Consider the following 27,082-nt stretch of genomic DNA (forward strand, 5'->3'; position numbering starts at 1 on the left):
AATTTTCTTTTCCTATGTTATTTTCTCGCGTGAATGGCCGTCGTTGAAGGAACCCGCACAGAGCCACAAACAAATTGAATGAAACTGACATCTTTAAAGCACCTGCTGCTCTGAGAAACAAAAGGAAAATTGCATTTTCTGGTTTGGTTATCAATCTTGCTTCAAAGATGTACTTGCGCTAGATTTTTTTTCTAAGTCACGAGTCATTTTAGCCCATAAATCCACAGAATGATGTGCTTTATGGAGATAAAGCGCACTTTGACGTGTTCATTCATTTCCTATTTAATAAAGCTACAAAGAATCAGTGCATACATTTATATAGCAGTGATGACAGCACTACTGGAAAAAATGAAATTCTGACATGCAGTGGAGAGTTTAATGAAATATCACACTGGTGGAATGATTTACTCTGCAATGACAGTTTCTGCAGTGAATTTGTGTATGGCACCCTCTAGTGAACATTTTCCGAAGGTGGCATGAGGTAGTGAGATCCGAGATGATCTTTTTGTGTGTAAAATGCCAGAAAACAGCATGTTGTCAATGTCAAAAGCCCGGAGAAGGCTCTGTGATGTGCTCTATATTCCAAAGATCCATTTTATACAGCAATTTATTATCATTACAGGTCATTCACAATAAAATAAAAAGAAAAATGAAGAATAATATAAAGACTTCACAGATAAATTTTGCATTTTACCCTTTCAGACAGCTTGAAAAGTCTGCTCTTCTGTTTGGCCTTCAGTCTTAAGAAGGGCTCGTAAGTCTCTCAGAGACTTTGTGACTGAAGTATTTCTAATAACAGGGACTTTTATTACTTTGAGCCGTGATCAACAATCACACATTTTTGTGAAGGCAATAAATGACAAGGCTTGACACTTTGAGGTTGGAGCTTTTCATGTGAGTTATTGTTGCACCTGACCTTATAGCAGGTGGCCGTGCAGATATGACAACAAGAAAGCCTGAAAGCCCTGACTGATTTAAACTGCTGGCAGAAATTTACAACACAGCCGAATAACTGACAGATCTCTCACCAGACCAGTAAATTCAGTGGGATGTAAAAACGACTCACTTGTACCGGCTTAGTTAAAGTGTTAAAGTCCTGACAACATGAAAAGGTGTGAAGCATGAAGAAAAAAGGAGCCCTCTCAGTTTGAGTGCCAGAGAGCAACAAGTAAAGTGTAAACAGCATTGTTCAGTAGTCATCGGAGGGCTTTTCTCTTGCCAAAAATTGTCTTAACAAAATTGCACATTATACCACACAGGCTTTTCACTCAGGAGATTGCGTGAACGTCAGTAAGGAATTCAACGGAGAGAGATGAGGGCAATATCAGGGTCTTTCAAAGCGCCACTCGAAACCAAGAGGGACGTAAACAAGCTGCAATCCATATGAGTCATTGCCATCCTCTCCCCAACTATCTGTGAACTGAAGTTCAACAAACTTTTAGAAATGCTCTATTTTAGGTCTCTTATTTCTCAGCCCTCCGTCCACACTAAAACGCTTTTTCTTCTCACTTTTCTCACTGGTTTTCCAAAACGGTGGTTTCAGAGTGGATACATCTTTAAAACTCTGGCTTAGAGTGCATCCACATTAAGCCAACTGGATTTAAAAACGCATCTTTCCCCCTCAGTTTCAGCCCTCCATCCACACTAAAACAGTGCTTTTCCAAAACGCTTGCACTCCTGTTCACATTTAAATGTTTTGTTACGCATTTTTGAATTTGGAAATATATTTCTGAACACATGCCTGTTACATTTCTTGTCTAGCATTCTCCTGTAATGTCAAAGTAACTTGCTGTTTGTCTCTTACGGCGCTCTTTGACATGAACGCACATTCAAACCTGTTCATTCCTGCTGCTCGGCCTGTTTGCCAACAAATCTGACACAAGCTAATATTGGAGAAATGACTCGATGTCAGGATAAACATCTGCCTTTTCTGTGAATGTTTTTCTCCCTCACTCTCTTCTCTGTTGCTTTCCTGCTGTTTTGCTTTCCCCCCGCCCCAACCCTCCATCCTCCCTCTCACAGTTTCTGTAGCCGGGGGTAAAATGGTAATGACAGTAATGACAAGGCTGCTGTGCAAAGAGGGATTGCAAGTCGTTGACTTAGAGGAGTGGATCAAAAGTATTTTATGCAGACTGTGGTGTCAGAGAAGCTCTCCATCTTACATCATGCTATTTTTACCATGTGTCTCCATAACAAATATATCTTATTAGAGACTCTACATTTATCTGAAATATATCTCAAGCTGCTAGTATGACAGCATAGCAAAGCTGATCTATGAACCACAGTATGTTTGGTAGTTTTGCATCATAAATAGGAAACATTTGACTTTTTGCAGTCAAAAATAATGTTTTTTTTATGTATGGTTAAGATGAAAGAAAAAAGGTCCCTGGGGAAACATCAGAAATTTTCCTTTTCATCTGGCTGGAGCAGTGTTTGATTGACAGCAGCTGGCAGGCTGAGCTCCAAACTTACAAATCATGGTCAGACAGTGTTTTAACGGCTGTGGTGACTCAAGATGACCACGCTAGCATCTTACCTGACTGGAGTGATATTTGCAGGCCCTTTAAGATATTTCCAAGACAGATGACTCTAAACCTGGGCAAGTAAAACCAAAAGCTATCAGCATGGCCTGATACGACTAGAGGTTAAGTGAGGACATTTGTTAATTGGGTAGACTTATCCTTTAAAAACACCTGTAACATCACATAGAAACAAAATTCTTATAAAACTCCACTAATCCTCAGTCTAGATCTTGAGGTGGCTGAAGGGGTTGTGACCTCATGATTTAAACCGAACAATAACAGCAACGTGATAACCGGTGATTACTGCCAAGAGCTGAATCATTTTCAGCTTTTTCTGCCTCTGGATCGGAGATTGCTCTGCGTTGCCATGGTTCTTCTTGCATCTCTATGCATGATATTATGACAAACATAGCAATGAAAAAAAAAAAGAACAAATAATGGCGAGACATCATCTGAAATACGGACTCATGATAACCTCCTGACACGAGTTCATTTCATTCCCATCGATCCCCAAGTCACCTGAATCTTTTATGATACTTCTAGAGATGCTGCAGACTGACCTACATTTGTGCCGCTGACTCTCTCTCTCTCTCTCTCTCTCTGTAGCAGCGGGCGTATCTCTCTCTCTCTCTGTCTCTCTCTCAGCCTCTTTCTCTCAGCTCATTGATATGCCTGATCATCAGAGGCATCGCTGAACTGGCTGATTGTCATTTTCAGCTGCAGTGGCACTGATGCATTTCATTTCCTCTCTGGGCTCTCTGTTGGTGTGATTAAGCACTTGCTGCAGTGACACTTGACAAAGAGGAGCTGGATTGATAGCGCTCTGGCTTGTTTTTCCCTCAGAGGGGGGGCATATATAATATTATACCATTTACATTGTTCATCAAATCAAGGGGAAGGGATGTATTGTAGTGCTGCTTCAGGAAAAGTTGTTTTCGATATGGGTGATCCTGTCTGTCAGCTATTGCTGTTCCTATAGCTCACCAAGGGGGTGCAGCAGTAAGTCGATGTGAAAGTCAGGACGTCAGGTGTTGCTTTGTCATTTATAGTCTGACAGCAAACTCTCAATCTGACTGGATCCTTTCCACAAGCAGCAGAATTTACACAGATTTCAACTTCCTCTTCTGCGCTTAGCTGAATTGTTTACATTCTGTGAGTATTTGACTATAAAAATGAAAGGTGACCTTTCTTCTCTGAAGCCGAATTGGTGACCTTTTCTGCTATTTCCAGTGTTATTATGCACTCTGTGTGACAGCGCCATCTGAAATACGAGCAGCATTCAACACGCTGCTGGCACCTATTTCCTGTTTTTTTTGTAAACTCTTCATAGGTGTTTTGTATGTGTGTTAAATTGAATTAGCCTCAGCCGCACATGCCAGCACGAACAGAGCAGAGGTGGGCAGTGCGGGGGTTTAATTAGGACAAAAATCTGCACTGACTGTGCCTCTGTGTGGCAGAGTCCACAGGAAAAGGATGTGAAATACCCTGCTGAGCACCAAAGACTGTGTGGGCATTTCATTGCAATTAATACAGCACTACACACACTGTAATATAATGTGTCTTTTTCTATTTGTGTTTTAGTCGGCAGATCCTGTGTATTGCACTGCACTGTACCCCATCTGTTCATCCCAGTGTGTATAGATAATAGGCAGCAATAATTACATTCATCTCTGTCACATGGTAGAGGCAATTCACTATCCACTTGCTGTGGGGATGACAAAGAGCTTCATCATCTGTGCAGGCGCAACAAAACAGCATTTACACATAAAACTGAGGTGTGTGGTTGCAGAAATGTGTGTATAATGTGCGCTTTCAAATTTGTCAATACACTCAGCAGAACAGGATTTGTTGCTGCTGTTTACATGCAGAAAATTGTTTCCTCTGTGTGTGTGTGTGTGTGTGTGTGTGTGTGTGTGTGTGTGTGTGTGTGTGTGTGTGTGTGTGTGTGTGTGTGTGTGTGTGTGTGTGTGTGTGAATGGTATCAGGTCAGACAACAGGAACAGAGAATAAATGGAAGAATGTGACAAAATGAAAACATTTTCTGGTATAATGGGAGTTGAGGTACTAGAACATGAAGTGCTTAAGTTAAAAAAAACCCAACAACAACAAAAACATGTGAGCTGGAGTTAAAAGATTTAAATCCCAGCAGTCCTTTAAGTCCTCGGTGGAGGGTATTTGTTGCTGTGGATTCCTTTAAGGCATTTTGCTGTTTTTATTAGTAAGTAAACAGATAGTAAACACTGAAGAGCACTATGAAATATGGGCGGGGGGAGAGCGAGAGAGATAGAGGGTGATAACATTCAAAAATGGTCCCCAGCCCGGGATGTTGCATGCATATCAATACAAAATACACAGCACGCACCGACTACAAAGCTTGCAAACTTGCCGCTTATGGTTTGTTGGCAACAGCACTTCATCTTTTGAACCAGGCTGATAACACATGGGGCTTTTCATACTGGTCTTATGTATAACCTGGCTGACATTGCCATGATCTTTGCAGCCAGCGTGACGACCTGACTCACAGAACCAATAAATGGTTTTCCGAGAGGTGGAAAATGTGTCACGGACATGTGAATCACACTCGATGTTGTCAGCAAGCAAAACATGTATGTTTGATGTGTGTCAAATGCGTAGCTCGAGTCAAATCTTCCCTGTTATTTGTGGCATTTCTTTAGAAAAGACCGTTTCTTTGTACATTCAGGCACACAGAGACAAATAAAGCAAAAACAGACATTTTTCTTCAAGAGAGCCTGTGCAGTTTTTTTATAGCAGTACTTCACAAATCAAGGAGAAAGCAATATAAAGCAGAGAGAGAGAGAGCAATGCCAAGGTTGCGGAAGAATACAAACAGGCGTGCTCATGTCCCCGAACTACAACTTTTCATTAAATTTACAGGAGCTATGAATACTGTGTGCACATCATGTCCGCTTAATATCTTCTACAAGTGTCACGCATATGGAAGGCATGAAAACGTCTGCAGGTCCTTGAGGTTCTGGAGGCTCTGTTATGGTGTGAGATGTGTCCCTGGCATAGCTCAAGACAGCTGAAACACTTAGAGAGTGAATTAATCTCAGTGAACATACAGCCTGTGATGACTCCTTTCCTGTCCGTGCAGTGCAGTTTCCACCTCCAGTGGATACTAGTCTGTTTAATGAGAATGAAAATCATGTGGTTGTTACTCCATTCAGCAGTTCTATCTGTAGCTGGAGAATTATGTCAGATTTTACAGTGGATGCACAGGTAAAGCTCACTCGAAATCAGAAAAGGGGATCATTGAGAAGATGGACGTAATTGAATTGAAGCCCATAAATGAACACAGGATATATGTGTTCATTTACACGTACATACATTAGTCTGAGTCTGTTCCCGCAGGCTCACGCTAATGCCTAGAAGTTAAAAGCAATTCAGTGAAAATGACTAAACCTGCAGGCAAGATGCGCTGACACAGTGGAAGATGTGTGTGTATCAAGTGGATACAGACTCTTTGTGTAACAGCAGCTCCCGTTGTCGTTCTAATAATGAAGCAATCTCTCTATTCAGCCCGCAGAGATGGTGCAGAAAGAAGTCCTTGGGAAAAAAAGTTGAAGTTCAGACTTGTGTAACGTGTTGCAAAAGAGGAGCACGCGTGTGAGGTTGTATCAGGTAAAGTTTAACAGGTCCAAAGAGGAAAGAGGCTCGTAGTTAATGAAACCTTAATTTTGGCTGGCAGATGAATACAGCTGATATTTTTTAAGATAACATTAGGTGTAGTAAACTCAAAGTCATTTCTGAAAATTTGCACCCTGATCAATACGTCCAGTATAATTCATATAGAATAGTATAGAAAGGTTTCATCCGTCATGAGTGAAAGGAAATGAAAGGCGTTGTTCTCCGCTGTCTCACACTGACTCCCAGTCACCTGTGTGGGTTTCTGTTTAATTTTTTACTTCACTTCTTGTTTGTGTTGATGGACCCACGCAAAAGCTGTGAGGAGAGCATGTTGTGATATTAAATCTGGTACACTACCGTTCAACAGCGCAGAATCACCTGTTACATTGGTGTTTTTCCTCTTTCCTTCACTGTTGCACGACAGCAGAGGATGCTGCTGGAACCATACCCTTCAATTTTGAATTAGTTTTCCAGCACAAGTGACCCAAGATCATTATTGAACCACAATGGTGCAATTGGGCTCTTAATATTTTGGGAGCCTACTTTTCTTTGGGCCGTCTGCAGCCTGCTCAGTGATTGCACTGAATAGGTTCGAACTGTGATTTGTCGGTCCAGTATGTTGAGCTGATTCAATTCGAATAGAGTAACCATAGACAGACTAACCTTCTATTCGTGTTTTGAGCTTCTGAGAATAGCTTTGCCAGAGCAACACTGTTAAATTTCAGCTTGTTACAGGCATTATTGTGCACTTGACACAGAAACGGGAGCCTGCTCTTATTTAAATCTGCACAGACTTTGATGCTAAGCTTCCAGTTTGTTTCACCAACGACCGGTGATTTCTTATTTAACTGTTTCTCAGAGGTATCTTTGTCTCTTTGTGCCCTTTCAATTGGCAGTCTGCTCGAACCATTGGATGGAGATTTTGATCCGCGTACAAGACGTTACTTTTGTTTGCAAACCCTTCACACAAATAACAGCTATTTGTAAAGAGGATTTTCTACAAACTAAAAGCATGAAAGACCATTCAGGAATACGGAGTAGTCCTCTCAGCCATCTGACTGTACCGAATCGAGCTTCACGGCAGGCGATTCCAAACTGGTAATGTATACAGATGATAAGACAAGCATGAGGTTAGTTTGTAGAAATAGCTGATGTTATACGTGTGTCAAAACACCAAAAGATGAATGGTTTCATATCCTTCAGCAGGTATGACCTGAGGGTGATCCACTGCTTATGACGCTCTGGCCTTTACTTTAAGCGTATAGCCTCAACAACTCTTGGATGGATTACCACGACATTTTGTACAGACATTCGTGAATCATAATGATTTTGGGGATCCTCCGGCATCACGAGACTAACACTTTGATTTTGAGTGAAATATCTTGACAGCTAATGGGTGGAATTGTCGGAAATTTGGCGGTATGTCTTTATGTTTGCATTGGGAAGATGCTTCATGTTTCCTCTGTATCTCTGTTGAATATTCTGCTTTTTAAAGTTCAGAAAAAGGCTTAGAAAAAAAAAAGTAAAAAAAAAAAATCCTTCATCAGGATATCAAACTGTTAAAAAAGTACCTAGTGCGATGAAGCCGCTCCGGTGTCTGTCAGTGACCTAAAACCATTAAGACACTTAATGCTGGTATTTTCAATTCGATGGAACTTGTATTTTTTTTTTGTGTGTGTGTGTGGAGTGTGGAGATGGAGCAGTTGGAGAGCGGTGAACAGCATTAATCATTTCTGGAACAAATGGATCCATTTTCACATGTCAGTAAATCTTTCTAATGTGAAAACATGCTGCTTCATGGCTGTTGCTCTGAGGGATCAAAGATTCTCTTTTTAATTAAAGGAGATGTCTCACTTGTTGGCTGCACACTTTGAGGAAGCTTCGAACCGATGTGCTGAAATGTGTCTTGCCTACCTTTGGATGTTTGAAATAGAGAATTCAAGGTTTTTTAGTTTTTACGTGACTGATTTCTGTTGCTACTGTACTGATGTATGTACTCAAAACTATATTATCAAAGAGGTACAAGAAAGTGAAGGATATTGCCAACAATAACTTACATAAAACAAAATGAGAAATGGCTGACAGAGTCGAAAAATACCTTAAAAATGCAAAAGTGTTAGCTTCAAAAATGACAAACTGCAGCCTATTCACAAAGTTTAGACAAACCAAGATGAAAGAAATACTGCAGAGGCCAATGAGGATTTCTAAATGCTCCAGGACCAATGATATTGAGGGGTGCTCTTAAATCAATAAGAAAGACAGCTGATAGAGAGCACTGCTCTGTCGGTGATAGCACATCATTTTTTACTTGGATTATTGCTGTCTCAGTGCGAGCGGTGTGATGGCAAATTGGAAGATGTCTTGGACTGAGAAAGCAAGTAAGACATGGACTTGTATTAGTCACACGGAGCAGTGGGTTTTGTCCCAGTTCATCAGCTCTGATTATTTCAGACCACTTCAGCTGATCTCAGACTCCCTCAAAAATGATGTAATACCTGCTACATTGAAAGAGAGCCAGAAGCAAAAGACAACTACAATGAGTGATTCAAAATTTTACCGTGACGACATCTTAAAAAACAGGTGCCAAGCTGCTCGCGGTCTATTTATTCCCCATTTCCAACATCTTTGTTTTAGTTTCATTTCTTTTGTTTGCTTCTATCAAAGGACAATGAATTGAGCTGGTGCTGTATGGAGATTCGTGGGCAGACAGTGATGGGTGGTGAAAAGGGGTTTGATTTGTTGTACAGTTTGCAGAGCAAAGCTGTCGGTTCAGCACGAGTGTGTCTCTGCCTGCTGCTGCATACAGTGTTCATGCACCTTCCTGTCCCTCCATTCACCATCCCTTGCCCTTTATTATGCTGCACATGGGTGACACAGGACTGAACTAGTGCGGGCTTCTCTTTGCTCCAGCTGCATCTGCTTGTGAGCCCACAGGGAATGGTGTGTGTGTGTGTTTGTGTGTGCATGTGTGTGCTCTGCCAGTGCGCCAAGGCTGCCAGAAAATATTGGTAGAGCACAGGGATTGCAGGGCTCTGCACTTACCTAAGCCATTCACAGCCTCAGCATCACACAGTTGATTCAGCACCTCGCTAATAGCGCACACATTAACTGCAGCACAGAACAGAGGAGGAGTGCAGTAATGAGAGGGAGCCCGGCGTTTATTGCTCCTCAGTGTGTGTGTGTGTGTGGACGTGTGAGACAACGTCTGTGTTGAGCAAATGTGTGCACGGTGCGTCTAGTGTGTGTTTGTGAGAAAAAGAGGAATAGAGGCAGAGAGAGTGAGAGAGGGAGGCAGAGAGAGAGGGAGAGAGAGAGAGGGAGAGAGCGGACGTGTGCTAGTGAGAGCTGGGAGGAAGGATGGCTGCTCACGTTTGAACTGCCTCAGATGCTCAAAGGAAGAGTCAAGGCAAAAATTCAGCAGAGGCAGAGAAACACACGTCTCACTGGGGGACGCATCTTGTTCATCATTTGTGGGGAAGCAGAAAAGATTTGGCAATGCCTGCTGAAGTGAAAGAGGTAAGTGTGTGGTGGAATGGCTCTATTTGCTCTGTACCCTCCCTCATTTTTTTTTTTTTTTTTTTTGCCTATCAGTTTTTTTTTCCTCCTGCAGAGAACTGTAGACCTCCACAGCTTTGCATTCTGCCTCTGTCATGATGAATGAAGGAGGCATCAATCGCTTCACCTCCTTGCCTCTCACTCCTGTTCGTTGCAGTCTCCTTGTGTGCATGGGGACATGATGGTAACGTCTTCATCAAGTGAGTGTGTGTGTCTCAGTGTGTGTGTGTGTGTGTGTGTGTGTGTGTGTGTGTGTGTGTGTGTGTGTGTGTGTGTGTGTGTGTGTGTGCACGCGCATGGCTGGGCATGTGTGCAAATGCATAGGCAGGCTTATAAGGGGGATAATCTTTGATTGCATTATGAGGAGAGGTTGTCCCTCCAGGGGGAAAATGCTGCACACACTCTTGTAAGTGTATTGCCATGATGTATCAGAGAGACATTAAATCTGACCATGCAGCATTTAACTATTTGAGGATCAGAGCATAACCAGGCTCCAAATAGAAACTTTGAGAATGCATATCCCTCCCTTGCTTCCTTTTCATGGACCAGGTTGGTTGGATTATGGCTAAATAAGATGGATTGCATAATGGACAAGGGTGTTTCTGCAGGGAACAAGTCTTAAATGAGATGAGTCTCTTAATGCATCTGTCATTTCAGTGCTGTTCTGATTCTCAATGTACAGTGACACATTCTGTAAATTTACAGTGAGCATCAGTGATTCAACAGATAGTGGAGGGCAGATGAGTTGTGACAAAGTTGTGACTAATGTCTTCTGACATCAGTGGGCTGATGTCATGTTTTATTATCCAGTGGAAGCATTACTCTTTCAATCCCACACTTTGATATAGACAAACTGCCTGTTAAGCCTAATTTATTCTCAAGTTTGACCAGTGCGAAATGACTTTGCCCCACTGATTTAATTGCAATTGAGAATGTCCATTTTTCAAATCATCTCTCCTTTCTGAAATGACAAGTTTGAATCGTGGTTTGTGGCTGTTGTGCCCTTGAGCTGGTCACCAAAATCTGAACTCACTCAGCATTAGATCAGACTCCGTGCCTCCCAAAATAATACCCGGGCTGCAGCTGGCCTCAATACTGAGAGTTGACGGGAACAAGATGCTAATCATGTCATTCTGTCTCCTGCATCGCTGCACCTAACATCTATATACCATACCTCGCTTTTCTTTTCTTTTTTTTAAGCTAAGTCAGATTCAGAAGCATCATCTCGACCTATTTGGCTCTGTGAGCACACTTAGTTAGTGATGGTGCAGTGAGTTATTTAAATGAGCTTTGACTCACAGAGGCCTGGCCTTCCCTGGAGCTTGAATCAGACGGGGATAGCACACAGGCCCCTGTCCAGCCTATTATCGTCCTCCAAATCCTTAATCAAGCTGTCTGTAGAGGACAGTAGTATCCCGTCTGTCTTTTGGCCAGGCGTTCATTTAACGCTGCCTAACAATATCCAATCAACCTACCCCAGAGGTGTTCAAGCCAGGATCATCTCCCTGCTGCCAATTTCTCCTGTGCGACCCTTTCATCTCCTCGTCCCTCTGACACATTTTGTACATGGATACGAGGGGGCTCTTGTGTTTGGTGAGGTGTTTGAAAAGCGAATCAAGCTCTCTCCCTCCACATTCACTCAGCTGTTCTCTGCAGCCTGATTTAATGCAGTGGAGTTGAGTTCTCAGCACTTGTTCGGTTTAGTGCCGCAGCCTCAGAAAGAAGAGAGTTTGGGGAAATCTAACAGCTTATTTATTTTATTCTTTTTTTATCAGCACATCATTCAGCATATTGTGTCTGTGCTCTTGAGTGATACATACCAGGTGAGATTATACGCATTTGTGTCGTATTTCTTGAAATGAAAATTGATTTAGAAAGAGGATAAGCAACTCAAATTGTAAAATATGCCATAAATCATGCAGTGGAATTGATTTCCCACGATATAACCTTTTAATTAGACTATGCTGTAACTACTGTAGAATATTCTATACCAATCAAATGTTTTGATGGGTTGTTTGTGCTGCTGTTTGTCCTCGATTTTAGGGAAATTCAATTGCTGCAATCAGAAGGCCTTCATGACTGAAAAAGGTGTATCAGATAATCAGATATTGATTGACATCATCAGAGCGGCGAAGCAAATTCTTGTAGGCGTACCGAAATGGATGTGAAGTTTGCAAGAAAATCAGCATAAAATGTGTTTACAGTCAAACACTGCCTCCAGTTCTTTCTCAGACCAAGATGCTGAATAATTAATCCACTCCAGTTAATGAAACCCATTTTGTTGAAAAGAAAAGAGAATTTAAGTTCTACTCGAAATAAACAAGTGGAAATTACAGAAATATCCACATGTTGTAGCAGCTGGGTTACTGATTCAATGGCGGTAAATCAGGACTCACACCAAATAACATGGTCAATAAGAGACAGCGTGCATCACGTCCCATCACAATGTGGCTGCTTTTTGTCAAGGGGCTAGTTTTTATACATGCTTACATAACACAGAGGGCAATGTTGACATATGTTTAGAGGCATTACAGCATAAACATATGTCTATGAAATGGCCAGTTTTACCAAAACTGAAAGGTCTGCTCTTGGGTATATTGAAAAAAGCAGATAAAATGAATAATAACCAGTCATTTAAAGCTCATTTTGGCCAATGCGGACACAGATAACAATACAGATATTGCTTCATCTTGTGTGCAATGTTCCCACCAGTCGAGGTGACCTACTAAACTGTAACTGAGACACCGGGTGCAGATCTGAAAAGCATCTGATTTATTACCAAACACTGCACTGTTTGTGTTTACTTTCTGCTGCAACCTCTTCATTTTTGTTCCACAGCAGTCTGATCGGTGAAAGAGGTTGCCTGTCAGTTTTTGTACTTATCAAGCAGAAGTAAACCAGCTCCCTGAAATCATTAAAAAAAAGAGTTGAAGATAACTTCATGCATTTAAAGTTGGCTTGTAGCTAACTGAAAAAGGAACTGAGCCTGAAATAAATGAAAGACCACTCTGGTGCAGATGTAATTAACAAATCAATCATGCATACATATGTCAAATAATTTCCACTTGTTAAACCAACAAGATAGTTTACATCAGTTATTACCTGATAGAGATAAGATAACTGATATATTGTGCATCCTAGAGTGCGCACAGCGATATGACACCTGAAAAACCAGATTGCCCAATTAAATTACGGAGAAAATATCTACATGTATATTAGTTTAATTAAAAAATAAATGTATATAGTGGCATTTTGTGTCACAAATTCAACCATTCATGTTTCAAATTATAGGAATTATATGATAATGGAGTGGAAACGAGTCGAGCTCTCAACACTGCCTCTGCTTGCAACCCATCATCAAGTGTGGCCTCTTTATCATTTGAAGACAGCCTTAATGACATGGTGTGCTGTCATGGCGCTGTATAATGTTAACAATATGTACGTAATACACACAATCGATGCTGGAGTGGTGCTGAGCAGTGACAGTAACTTACTCGTTGCTGTCTGTGTGGTTCAGGAGCAGAGTTCAGAGGGGCCTCCTCCACTTTCTCTGTCCCAGGAGGCTAAAGAGGCAACTCTGGATAACCCGTCCACCAATGACGAGCTGGACACGCCCACCTCCATCGCCTCCGTGATGACCTCGACCAACGAGAGCTCCACGGAGACCGACACCCCGCAGCAGACGGACACTGAGGTTCATCCCTTTTTGTCTGGTTACACTTTGTCACCACCTTCTGACTTCTTACAGTTTGCCGTAACAGTTTCGGATTGATTGGCAAAGATTTTAAAAAGTCTGAAGGCCACTAAAGAAAACTCTTGTGGCCATTTTCCACAAAATAATTTAAACAATAATAAATTTGTTTTTCAACTTACTGTACGAAAAGTGACAAAATACAAAGAACCAGGGAAAAGACTCAGGGGGGTGTATCTGGGAATTTGTTCATTTTGTTTTACATCTCATGTAAAAGAATAAATTAAAAGCCTTTTTAGGTTTTTTTTTTTTTCTCAAAATAAAACAGTTACTTTCCTCTTATGTTCCTTATTCATCTAACCAGTTATACTTGAATTATCAGGTTACAAGAGCCATTTGCCTCTTGTGATTTTGTAGATCCTCTTGAAACTTCCTCTGATAAGTTTTTTGTTTTTTTTATCCATCATCATCATCAAAATTTGTTTATGGTAATAAAAATACATGCATCCTGCAGGAAAATCCACACAGACACATGCATGAAACTGCCGGTACAGATACTGTAAAGTTCTCTTCAACAGATGGGGCTATAGCACTGAGTTTCAGTCACTCTGACTGACAGAGAAAGAAACTGCCCTCTGGGGGCAATGGCACCGTGAAATTTAATGCAATTAGTTTCTATTTGATTGAGTTGCTACATATTTACATGCTTTTGTGCTTAAAATAACAGCTTTTCCTGACACTCTGCTAGGAAAGAAGAGTTAAAATTAAAATCAATTTACTAAACCAGACAATTAAATTTCCTACAATTTTCTCTGCTTCTAAAGTGGCTGGACCTCAAGTTGTTTAATCAGAGTACAATCTACGCTCATTTTCAAGGAGGGGGATTTCATTATTCTTTGGCAGGAAAGAAGAATTCATTATTTACTGGTGGCTCAGAAAAGCCGGGGAACTGCTGAAATGATGATGATTGAGCATCACTATGAGAAATGAGTTGGGGTGGGCTGTACAGTTTAGATGAGCGATAAGCATACACTGCAGGTAACAGAAACATATTTGATCTATTCTGAGCAAATTAAGACCAAATAGTTCCTGCTTTGACTGTAAACACACCCATTTGATGGCATTTAATGCCAAAGACGACACCGGAGACCTTTCAGACAAATGGGATTTTAAAGACTAACATATTCTCATTAGGCTTTTGAGATAATGGCTGTGTTGCATCAATCATTGTAGGAGTCCAAGGCTGTGGAACAAGAAGGTGAACAGGCCCCCAGTGAGAGCCAAGAGTCCTCAGACACACAGCAGGAGAACCTCCAGACATCAGACACACCTGAGCTCACATCGACTCCAGAGGTTCAAGATAACACCCCACCTGAGCAACCAAATCCTGACGCAAACACTGAACCCTCTGAGTCTGTTACACCGACCACAGCAACCACAGCAACCGCAGCGCCGCCACAACCTGAGGTGGGACCGCAATCTGGTGACCCTCAGCCAGCGAACCCAGATAGGCAGAGCAGAGTGTACACCATCCCTGACAGCTACAGAGGCATCGGGGGTGACTTATGTGCAGGGTATGGAAGCCTGTCCCGCGCCACTCTCCACAGCTACTGGCCTTCCAAGAACTTCCAGGCGGGGGCTCACTACACCTTGCCCTTCCTCAGGGACAGCTACGCTCCTGCAGGCCTCAGCAGCCATGCAGAGGAGGAGGGACTCATTGACCGGGGAGAAAACCCGCTGGACATGAAGACTGACCACCCAGCTGCCAGTTACCCAACACTGGGGGGAATCCACCAGTTCAGGCCCATTACCACCATGGAGCTCCTCAGGGAGCCCTCCAGGACCAGGTAAGGGGACAGTACATTAGATCAAACTTTAGAGATCGCACAGGGGAGACTTTGTGAATGGGATATTACAAATTGAGATGCTGTGCCAAACATAAATAAAAACAAATCTTTGTTGTATTAATTTCATTCCATCGATTATATTTTACACAAAAAAGCCTATTTTGTGCCAGTGACATGATATGCCTTTTAAGGCTTTGAATAAAAAGATGAAAAACTAAAACAAAACCATCTACAGTAAGCATCAATGTTTCTCCATGCATAGAAAAATAATCAGACAGAGATTCAGAGATCTGGCACCAGGCTAATCAAGAATGGATCAAGAATAGTGTAAAGAAAGCAGGTCAGTGTATGTGTGTTGTCCAACGTACTGCCATAGTAACGAACAGATCCAAGCAATGTTCATACTTGGCTAATTTTATCACAGAGGACCTGCTGCGGTAATAATATATATCAAACTTTGCTGCTGCACAGCCAGTAGTCACCTCTATCCTGTTCCTGTAAGTCAGTCTGGACAATAGAAAGACAGACGGACAGCAGTTAAGCAGCAGCTGGTATCAATCAGGAATGGCAGCCTGCTGCAAAGTCGATAAATAAGGAGGTTTCACCTGTTATTGCCTGCCAGAAGCGTATCCTTAGCCCATATAAAGTGACAGAGCTGTTTGCGAAAGATACAAGCAACTCACTTATGCTCTTAAACTTACTGGAGCCCAGTTTATTAGACTCAGAAACGCCATTCAACCTGTTGAATACAAAAGGAATACTTCAGCATTTTGGGAAATATCCTTATTCTTGCTGATGACTAGATTGAAAAGATCAATACCACGGTCATATCTGTCAGTTAGTTCTAAGGCTAAAACTGGGAGATGTTTAGCATAGCTTACCATGAAACCTGGATGTAAAGGGAAACTGCGAGTCTGGTGCTGTACAGAGGCAATAAATTCCCCTGGAGTCTCCAGAATGTCACAGTTGTGCCAGGAAATAGTGCAGCAGATAACCCCGCTGTAAAACCACAACCTGTTTACAGTCTGTGTGTTACGATAAGCTAATTGGCTGCTATTTAGTAGTGTCAATCTTCTTTCCTAACTCAGCAAGAAAATGGATTAGTGCATTTCCCAAACTGCTGATTAACAGTGATCCAAATCTTAAAATTCAAGATTGATGGTTGTGTCTTTTTGACTTATCTTCAGAGGTGGCTACGATGACGCCTTCATGGCCCAGCTGGAGGGGAATCTGAATCCCTTCTTCCAGGCCATGTGCAGAGCACAGACGCTGCAGTTCCCCCACAAACGCAGCAGCATGGTCAGCCTGGACAGCATCCGCAGGGACCCGCGCTGGAGAGACCCCAACCTGCATGAGGTGATCTCGATGCTCAGCCACCCAATGGACCCAGTCAAGTCCAATGCTGCCGCCTATTTACAGCACCTGTGTTATGAGAATGACCGAATCAAGCAAGAGGTGCGCCAGCTGAACGGGGTGCCGATGCTGGTGGAATTACTGGACCACCCTAAAGCTGAGGTCCACCGTAAGGCCTGTGGTGCTTTGCGCAACATATCCTACGGAAAAGACCACAATAACAAAATGGCCATCAAGAACTGTGATGGCATTCAAGCTTTAGTCAGGCTACTGAGGAAGTGTAGCAGCATGGAAGTCAAAGAGTTAGTCACAGGTAGAGTTCAATTCCTGACTCATCCTGGAGCCATAACCTGGAGTCCTTCATCTTATTTCTACAGCTTTTGCATTCTTTCCCATGCAGGCACTCTGTGGAACCTCTCCTCACATGAGCCGCTGAAGATGATCGTCATCAACACTGGGCTTCAGACGCTGAACGATGAGATCATCATCCCGCACTCAGGCTGGAGGAAAGACTCCAGCGACCCCTCCAAACTTCTGAGTGCTGAGTGGACCACAGTCTTCAAGAACACCTCTGGATGTCTGAGGTATCCTTGACTGTTGTCATTGAACAAATGGACGAACAGCTCCTAAAAGCAGACTTTATGATGGACTGATATCTTGCAGCTTTGCTAATGAAGTTGTTTCTGCAGGAACGTCAGCTCAGACGGGGCGGAGGCCAGGCAGAGGTTGAGGGAGTGTGAGGGGCTGGTGGACGCGCTGCTTCATGCCCTTCAGTCAGCTGTTGTCAACAAGGACACTGACAATAAGGTCGCTGTTGTCATTTCCTCGACCTAAATTTAGATGCTTTTGCAAAAAATTCAAACTTTGATGTATTTTTGTGAACATTGATAAAGGCACCTTTATAATTCTGATAGCAAAAGGTTTTTGCTCTTAGAAGACGAGACAATCTTGGCAAAAATTTGGTTGAAATTGACAAAGATTATACGAAACCTGGCAATCTGGTACATTTAGGCAAAATAAGGAGAACTGCTGCTTTAATGATACTATTGGTCTGTATGGTAATTAAATGCTATGCAGTAATCGAAGTATGAACAAGGTTCTCCAAAGTCAGTGATTTCCTCAGAAGAAGAATTAGTGTAAACACCCTGTATTAACTCCTCCTGCCGTATGACTTCCTGTATAACATCTTTGATTGACAGCTTCTCTCACTGTCCTCCATTCAGTCCGTGGAGAACTGCGTCTGCATCCTGCGAAACTTGTCCTATCATGTTCACAAAGAAATACCAGGAACGGAACGATTTCAGGAGCCCCATGCCCACCATCTGTTGAGGTCAGTGGGGCACCAGAAGAAGAAGAATGAGCCCGACTGTTATGGAGGGAAAAGACCCAAAGGTTGGTCTGCAATCGTGCATGGTTGTATTATTTCAGTTTGGGATGAATTCAGACTGATTGAAAACACTGATTTTCATCTCTGGTGGCTGTAAAGCAACAATCATCCCATTTCTAGATATCTACAGTATCTTAGTGTTGCTAGAGATACAGAAGATACCTGCAGCAATTAACACTGCAAATTAAGATGTTAACATACTGTCTTTGAGATTTGAGTCTGAAAGGGGCTAAAAATAGCAGCGTTTCTGCAGCTCACACTACTCAGATGCACTGATTTCTCTGATTTTTCTGACGGTTTTCCAGTTTTTAAATGAAAACTTCTCTCATTCTTTGTTTTGATTCCTTTGATTCTTTGTTTTGATTCCTTCTCCTTCTCCTCCTATGACACTCAAATATATGCATACATTTTTATCTTTCAGTAGGATCTGTTTTCTTAATTTACACTTTTCACACTGTCCCTGTAAACCAACCATTTTCTCTGTTTGAACATTTTCATTTACTTTGAGCGTGTCTTGCCTTTGACCATGGGTTTCATATTTCTTGGCCCCAATTCCTTTGGGAGCCTGAATATTTCATAACCCCACATGTGTGGGAGCCGCTGATATAGTTTGCTCTGCAGGAGGAGTGTAAGGTTTCAAAAGCTTGTTGACTGTGCACCATGTTACATCAGTTAGAAAAACTGTGAGGAAGTTTTAAACTTGAAAAAAATGTTTACAAGTGATGTATAACCCATTTAAAAACCAATTTGAATTATAACTTATATGCAGTAATTAACAGTCTGCAGCTATTTGTGCTGCAGGAAACAACTTAATGAAGAAACAACAGAGTTTAGAGTCAGAGTTAATTGTCATTTAAAGTTTTATGGCTTTTCACCAATGCTAACCTTTCAGCTAATTGCACACAATTGACAAATGCCTCTCTGAGCCAAACATTAACTTGATACTGTCAATTCCCCAGTGTCACATGGAGCTACTGTATGCTTTCTGCCGCTCTGTCCTTTTCCAGCATAATCTAATCTTTGACGTTGTTCTTTCCTCTTTTGCCTTTGGCTGTTTTTATCAGAGGAGTGGTTCAATCAAGGTCAGTCTGCTCATTACTCTTGAATATATTACATGACAGTAATGTTGTGATTTAACAGCACATTAAATTTGCTGACATTATCTGTTAGTGCACTGATATAATGAAAACTGGTGCTTTTGTTTGTGTGCATGTATGTGTCTGTGATGTACAGGTTGGAAAAATGGATTTATGGACAGAAAATACGGTACATTGGATTTACCAAAACGTACAGAACAAATGAAAGGTATATGCTGAAAAATGTAATATCAACTTCACATAAAACATTACATTTTAAATCTATCGCAAATACTGGCTGCAGTATGTGACTTAGAGTGATGTTTGGAAATAAGTAGGATATACATCAATCTTAACAATGCATTAAAAGGAAGATACACTGTGAAGAGCTTCCATCATATACCATCATCAGCTATAATCAAGCATCAGTACCTGCTTTCTGTATTATGGCATTTGCTTGGTATGCATGATGGTGGTATGGCCTGAAAGATAATTCATTTAAATGCAAAGCCACACATCAGCACATGCATCACTTGAGGAGAGTTTCATTACTAAAACAAAATGAAAGACTGATAGCATTTTTATCTGGCCAAATCTAGAGGAGGAACATTTCCTCTGGCAGGCACAGGCTCAAGATTGCTCATGACCCATGGACACTGATATATCTTTATTTGGTACCTTTTATATAGCATTATGGCTGCTCTTAGCCACAAATGCATTCTATATATAGACACTGTAGGAAAAGTTGCAGTAGTACTGTGGAGTTGAGTACTGTACTGTATATGCTGCTGTTAGAACAGAGATCAGAGCTAAGCTGATGCCTCCCACACTCCAGCCAGTGAATGCAAATTAGAATGACAAGCATGTTATGGTCCCAGGTCAGCTTTATACTACTTGTCAGCCATCCAGCAGTCTCCACTGGCTCAGTACAAAAAAACCTCTGCAGGAGTCTGACAGAGTTGTAATTTTCTTGCTTAAAGAGTTTAATTAAATTCATCTGCATGTTTTCAAACTGACCAACCTACCTATTGACCTAAACAAGCATAGATTTGTGGAACATTGTAAACATATTTGCACTCATCCAACCCCGATTCCAAAAAAACGTTGTCAACATCGTGTTAAACATAAAACAGAATGTGATAATTTGTTAATCCTTTTCTCGTGTACCCAACTGAAAGCAGTATCATGATGTATAGATAGCATCATGATTGGGTATGAAAGGGGCAACCTCTGAGGGCTCCGTCGCTTGATTGATGATTGGCTTCATCATCAATGACACTGATATCATCTAAGCCTTTAGCCACTGATGGTCATGCATGCGTTTGACCACAGCTTGAATGTCATCCTGGACTTTCTCTGCCTGTCTTGCTAAAGGGTTGGAGCTGCTGTACCAGCCAGAAGTGGTGAGGCTCTACCTCTCTCTTCTCACCTGCAGTCACAACCACAACACCCTGGAGGCGGCCGCAGGAGCGCTGCAGAACCTCGCTGCGGGACACTGGGCTGTGAGTGGATGGAATAGCTGCTAGTTAGATATTTCATACGTTCCTGACTTTACACAGGAGTTGTGATTGTGGAGTGTATCCCAAACATAAAAATGGCAAAGAACTGGTGTATTAAACTTTGAATTGATGCAAGTATCAAGTGACACTTTGTTGGCTCATTCATAGTTTGCTCATGTGTATTTGTAGCAGATCTCCATGGCTGCTGTCATAGTGTCCTACTGCCCTTATACACTGTCCATGGAGCAGATCCAGGATTTGTCTCTTGATGACACCATTACTACCTCTCCTTGCTGCGAGAGAGATTTAATATAGAGCTGCACTGTAAATAAATAATCATCATCAGTTAGATGTGAATGCATCAGTTCAATTTGGGGGTGCATTTACCCTGCAAGTCAGTCTGTGCACTGTGCAGGATCCAACAAGACTCCTCAGGCTCTTCCTCGTACAAGGGGGCTTCCATCCCAAAGCTTTTTTCTGAGGCTGCATCAATGTTCAGGTGTGCAGATGAGGGAGATGTGGTTTGATCATCTTAATCTAACTGGATTCTCAAGATTGACTTTGTCAGCAGCCTGCATGATCAAAAATCACTTTTACTGCTGCGTCCCCCGAGCAGATCTATAGGCCTGTCAAATAATGTGCTTTGCCAAGATATAGTGTGCCATGAATGTCACAATAATTTAAGATCAATGTTAAGGCCGCAATCAGATTAAAGGAGTTTTAAAATCCTTATATTCTGAAATCGAGTTGCATCACACACAAGAGAGCAGTCGAGAGGGTAGGACTCGGTTCTTACTTGTCGTATATTGGCATAGGCAATTTATTTTCATTGTGTGCTTGTAGTGATATGAGTGACTATGTAAAGGTGGAGATATGAGGGGAGCCCCAAAAGCACGGATACCCTTAAAAACATTTGGTTGGCTGACTTCACTTAGCTGTCACGTGTTTTGTGTTTTCAATCGCAGTGGTCCAGCTACATCCGGGCCACAGTGAGAAAAGAGAAAGGGCTGCCTATTCTGGTGGAGCTGTTGCGCTCAGATGTGGACAAAGTGGTGCGAGCTGTGGCTATTGCTCTTCGCAATCTGGCCATGGACAGAAGGAATAAAGACTTAATAGGTACAGGTTTGTAATGCTCATCTGCATAGACATGCCTCTACACCTGCACGTTCGCTATTTTTGCTATATTGTGTCTGTCATTACAGGGAGCTATGCTTTGAGGGACCTTGTCAGTAACCTTCCATGTGGGCAGCAGCACCCAGCAAAGAATCTTGAGGGAGACACAGTGGTGTCTATTCTGAACACTATCCATGAGATCATCACAGACAGCCCAGAGAATGCCCGAGCTCTCATACAGGGCCATGCTGTGCAGAAACTGGTGGCCATCAACAAGTCAAGGTGCTTAAATGACATTCAGCTAAACTGTAAACATCATATCTTTACACACAAAATGTACTGTATTCCAGACTAAATAATAGATAGCGTAATTGATTGAACAATAATGGTGCATCTTGCTAAACAGTTATACTGTAATTTGAAATCCAAAGTAAAAGTTTCAGACATTGTCCTTTTTTCAGAAATAAGATAGAAAAAAAGGAAAAAGCGTTGGCTTTATTGTATTTGCTACTGTGACTGCTTCATATCTGCTTTTACTGACCCAGACTAGATGCAATCGCTCATGATATTATAAGCATCATATCCTAGGGCAATCAGAAATGGATTTTAATCAGCGGGACAGTGCTGTCTCAGAGCTGTCCTCTGTTGTTTACCACAATGTCTGCTGTCAGCCAATCAGCACGGGAGACCAAGGCAGCTTCCCATGTGCTTCAGACAATATGGGCCTACAAGGACCTGAGGAACACTCTGACCAAGGCAGGGTGGAACAAGAGCCACTTTAAGGTATTTTTGACTATTTTTCAAGAGTAACACATCTTTTATTTTAATGTGGAATGACTGTATAACCCCCTTCATACCAGATAGTAACAGTAGTGATGTGTGGAGAGAAACAACACAGCTGTCAAACTAATCACAAACAAAGAAAAGTGTGCACAGTCAGCTGTGGGCCATTGAGGAACATGACACAAGACACCGTAGAGGAAATCAATAAATTTAAGCTTGAAGCTTCCTGTTGCATCCAAAAACAAATAAAAGATGTGTTACTGTCCAAGACTGAGCGCAAGCCAGTCTGATCAAAACCAATGTAATGCCATTTATGAAATTACAACAGCAGGAAAGCATCAAATTTTGGTTGTCATCCAGTAACGTAATCCTTTTTGTCTTTCAAAGCCAACAACTACTGGAGTGACTAAAAAATCCAAGAGTGGAAAACAAGGCAGTGATGACATCACCTTGCCTCTCATGGACAAAAACCAAGGTCAGAAATTCATTGCATGCATTCCGTCAGCAAAATGTTATTAAATCATCATCTAAATGAGACAAGTGTCCTCTAGCTGAGGGAACAAAAAAATGCTTTTAAACATGCTGTGGTTCTTGTCATGTCAGGGACAAAGAAATGGGCATTTTCAGTTCCAGACCATATTCTTCTGAAACATAGCCTTAAACCAATGATGTGCTGCCAAGGTTATCAGTGCAGGGACTTGGCTTATTAGCCTGAGCAGTCTCTCCCAGAGGCAGGGCAGGCTCACGCATCACCAGTCACATTTCATTTGAACGCTACTCCAAAAGGGCACCCACTTTCCCACTTCAAGAGCGACCTCTAGCTTCCAACTAAAACAAGGATTTTCTCTTATGAATTCTGAACATAACTTAAGCTCCCTTTGAAATATGAATTTTGAGGGGAATTGGTTTCAAATACTTTCAATTAATTATTCAATTGCTCTGCAGTTTACACTCTTAAAACAAGGGGTTCTATTTGGAACATTTTCAAGTTAAATATGACACAGTTCAATGTAGAGCCAGCAAATAGATTAAGCGATTAATTAATTAATTTTTCTTTGTCATGTCTACAGCTAATATGATTCTAATTTTCCTTTGCAGATGTATATTCCAGCTTAGAGCCAAATGATAGAGTTGGAGATGGAAAAGGACCTGTTGTGGAAAGAGACACTCTACAGGTAATCTGCCATTTGAATGTACTGACTGCATCTAAAAAAAACACACGACAGCACATAGAATTTATTTTGCATATAGCCTCATTTGACTTCATTACTTATCCCTAGATATGGCAGCTTTTTTCAAAAAAGCACTTGCCTGTGACTTGTAACTCTCGTGTCTTTCATGCAAATTGAGTAACACTGGCAGTTTGCACATTTCTTGTCCCAGGCAACAAGTGAGAGAAAGCACTTCATCAGAGCTGGCAGGCCTGCAGTGGGCCTCATGGATAACAAACCTCCACCACTGGACTCCTGGGTGTAAACATGACTTCACGGCAAGTCAGTTCTAATCCTGTAGAGACACTTTCCACTGGTGAAATGCAGATTTGTACCATTTGATCATTCTTGTACAGAGAAACACATTTAATTAAAACTGATTTCCTTTGTTTACAGGAAATAATGTGCCAAACATTTACAAGTATTTACTATGGAGGATATTTGGAAATAGATTTGATGGATTTTGTCCTTTAAGAGACTGTCTGAAGCTCATGATGCATTATGTATGACATCTGAAATAGCCTAAATATGCAAGAATCATGACTCCAAAGAATATATGACATATACGGTTGTAATTTACAGCTACACAAGTATGAGACCATTTATAATGCTCCTAGTTTGTGAAGTTATTCAGGCCTCAAGTGACATGTGGATCGGTTATTGTCTAACCCCCATGGATTTTGGGCTGAAGAAGATTCTGATACAAAATCATTTTAATAATATTTTTGGTCAGTCTTTCAGATAATTAGGATTAGGGCTATCGTTGGCCTTGTCATCAAAAACATCCAAATTACGTAGAATTCAGTTCATTCTCGACCTCCCATCAGACTAGATTGTGCGGTCATTAGCAGATCCTCTCTATTCCATTTGTTTTCACGGTAGGCAAAATGGGATTGTAAATGTGTAACAAAGGACTGTTAATATTCTAAATGAAGGTATTTATATTGTAATATTTATTGTAATACCCATGTTATTAATTAAAGGTTATTGATGTGTATTAGCTAATACCGGTATGTGATCCTACATTCAGTACAACTCTGCTTTGCAGTGGTCCTTTTTGCATTGCGATGTTGAATGAAAAATGAAAATAAATGATGTGCATACTTTCTCATGCATGTGTTCTCTTCTTGTTTTACAGGCTGAATTTTATGCCATTTTATCGGTGGGTACCTGTGACATTAAAAAGCACCCACTGGGCAGTTAAATGATCCCAATTTCATTTGTTCTGAAGAGGTTTTAATTAATAGATACAAAAAAAAATAACTAGCTGAGGTATTGTTATTGGCAGTGACTTGTGAATATTCCTCAAATTTCTCTGTGTCATGGCTGAATTGAAAATGTTAATCATTCATGTTGTTGTCTGCTGTACACGTGTTCACAGCCAGGGCTAATTTACAGGACTAGTCGCACCACACAGGGTACACACAGATTACAAAATTATAAACATGCCCTGTCGAAGGACTTGAGCTATAAAGTGACTTCATCAGAATTACAAACACAACGGTCATGTTAGGCTAAATGTCACAACATTTGTTAGCTATATAACAAGTCTGGCACTCAGTTCAATGATATGCATGTTTTCAGACCACTTGCCTAACAGAGGCCACATCTGTGCCAAACTGCAGGTGCATTGGCCAAAAAACACTGAGAAATGTATTTAATTATTCAAGGGGAACAGTCCGGAAAACATGCTCAGCTCCCAGCAGTCATAAGTTGAAACTAACAAACAGGAATATGTTGGTTTTCCTTTATACAGTCAGACAGGTTTAACAGATATATAGTTATTTGGCTCACAGCAATAGTGCTATACTTACTCTATTAGCAAAATCTATTTTTTTTTTACCAATTGTTCAGATTACTTCAGATAACCCCAGTATATTCCCAGTTCTTTTCAAAAAATGCAAATTTGCAATTTACAAATTTTTAAAAACTGATATTTAGAATTACAGGTAATTTTTACTGATTGAATATTAATCAGAGAGTTGGCAAAAAAAAAAAAAGTGCTTAAAACTATATTGGGTTTACACTTGTAACATAATGCATCTGATTAAGCAGTGACTCAGCAATGGATTATCATAACTTCTCCGATGCACACAACACATTAAAGGCATCCAGTGGAGTTTTTCCCATGAACTCAAAATAATTTGTTGTTTAAGACCAAATACTTGGCATTTTCCACCTCATATACACCCAGACAAACTGTCAAGCCATTCATGTAACCTCATATCTGCAGCAGCCATAGAGAGTGATTATGAACTTATGAACTTGCATGCTGCACGCTGCCAGTGAGAGGGCTGAAATGTGTCGGCATTAGTCATGTTTTCCTCCTGCAGGCTGCAGACCTCACTTGCATAAGTGGTGGCATTTTAGACACATGCCTGTACTGTGGGTTCCTATATCTATAGCTTCATGTAAGTCACGATATATATATGTCCCATATACAATGATGAAGCACCATGGCTGAAATATGTCAAAAAGAGATTTGTGCTAATTCACAGTATGTAAAATTGTATATTTTTTAAATGATCTTTTTTTTGGTTGTCCTTTAGTTTATTTGTTTAAGTGGGTGTATGTTGAATTGATGGCAATGATCGCATATGTGAGCTGTCAGGCAGCCACAATTATAAAACCAAACCAGTAATTAGCTAAAAGCATATGCAAATGAAATCAAATCGGCCTCCTCACCACCTAATGAAAATGTTTTATTCAGTCTAAGACAAGGAGGCAGAGGTGCAGATATTTAGTCTACACTGGCCTCTTGTGGAGACAGTGAAGCATAAATGGACAATGTTGTTAATTGTAATTGATTTCCTGCATTAGACAGGGAAGCAGTACACACAAAATCATTTCCATGTTTAGTATGTCCCACATTTTTTGTGAACTTAATTAACTGCAGTAACTTTCTCATCACTAAATTCATCAGCATTCTTTCAAAATAAGATATCATGGTCAAATCGTTTGATTCCAGCATGGTGCAGCACATAGCAGCACATAAAACAAATCTCAGGTTAATCTCAAGTCACAGTGAGGCAAGTGTTTCTAAGTGGTAAAATCAAGAGAAAAGCATTCATCAAATTGAGACAGAATCAGTGGAAATTCTGGAAAGTCAGAAGTTCCTGGCGGGGAGAGAGAGAGGAGGGCCGAGCAGGGCCTTAGTGACATCTCCAAACATGTCAGCACAGCACATTGGACAGCACAGCCCTGCCCTCAGAACCAAACCACAAGATCAACAAGGGCAAAGCTGTTGTCTCATTGTCCCCAACAGCAACCTGTTGCCCTTTAACGAAGGAGAGTCCTTCCACGAAAGGTTGAACAGTTTGCAGGTATCCACAGCAAAGGATCCACCACATCTTCTCCTCTGATGCTCTTTGGATTTAAACCTTTCTTTCACTCAACC

At 41.2% G+C, this 27,082-nt stretch overlaps 1 protein-coding gene across 2 annotated transcripts; it reads left to right on the forward strand.

Annotated features, from left to right (window-relative positions):
• The first annotated feature begins 9,297 nt into the window (after positions 1 to 9,297).
• Positions 9,298 to 24,798, forward strand: arvcfa (ARVCF delta catenin family member a). Of its 2 annotated transcripts, XM_070989467.1 has the most exons (16): positions 9,298 to 9,686; positions 13,243 to 13,419; positions 14,650 to 15,263; positions 16,451 to 16,929; positions 17,017 to 17,200; positions 17,306 to 17,423; positions 17,840 to 18,008; positions 19,068 to 19,085; positions 19,237 to 19,308; positions 20,454 to 20,581; positions 21,544 to 21,694; positions 21,781 to 21,973; positions 22,363 to 22,474; positions 22,862 to 22,949; positions 23,573 to 23,649; positions 23,858 to 24,798. In XM_070989467.1, exons 1-16 carry the CDS (start codon positions 9,666 to 9,668, stop codon positions 23,948 to 23,950), a joined length of 2,694 nt encoding a protein of 897 aa, XP_070845568.1. In that variant the 5' UTR covers positions 9,298 to 9,665; the 3' UTR covers positions 23,951 to 24,798. The 2 variants fall into 2 exon arrangements, with proteins under 2 accessions (XP_070845568.1, XP_070845569.1); XM_070989468.1 differs by lacking the exon at positions 19,237 to 19,308.
• The last annotated feature ends 2,284 nt before the right edge of the window (positions 24,799 to 27,082 follow it).

The sequence above is a fragment of the Chaetodon trifascialis genome, chromosome 20, assembly GCF_039877785.1.
Source record: "Chaetodon trifascialis isolate fChaTrf1 chromosome 20, fChaTrf1.hap1, whole genome shotgun sequence".
Classification (NCBI taxonomy): domain Eukaryota; kingdom Metazoa; phylum Chordata; class Actinopteri; order Chaetodontiformes; family Chaetodontidae; genus Chaetodon; species Chaetodon trifascialis.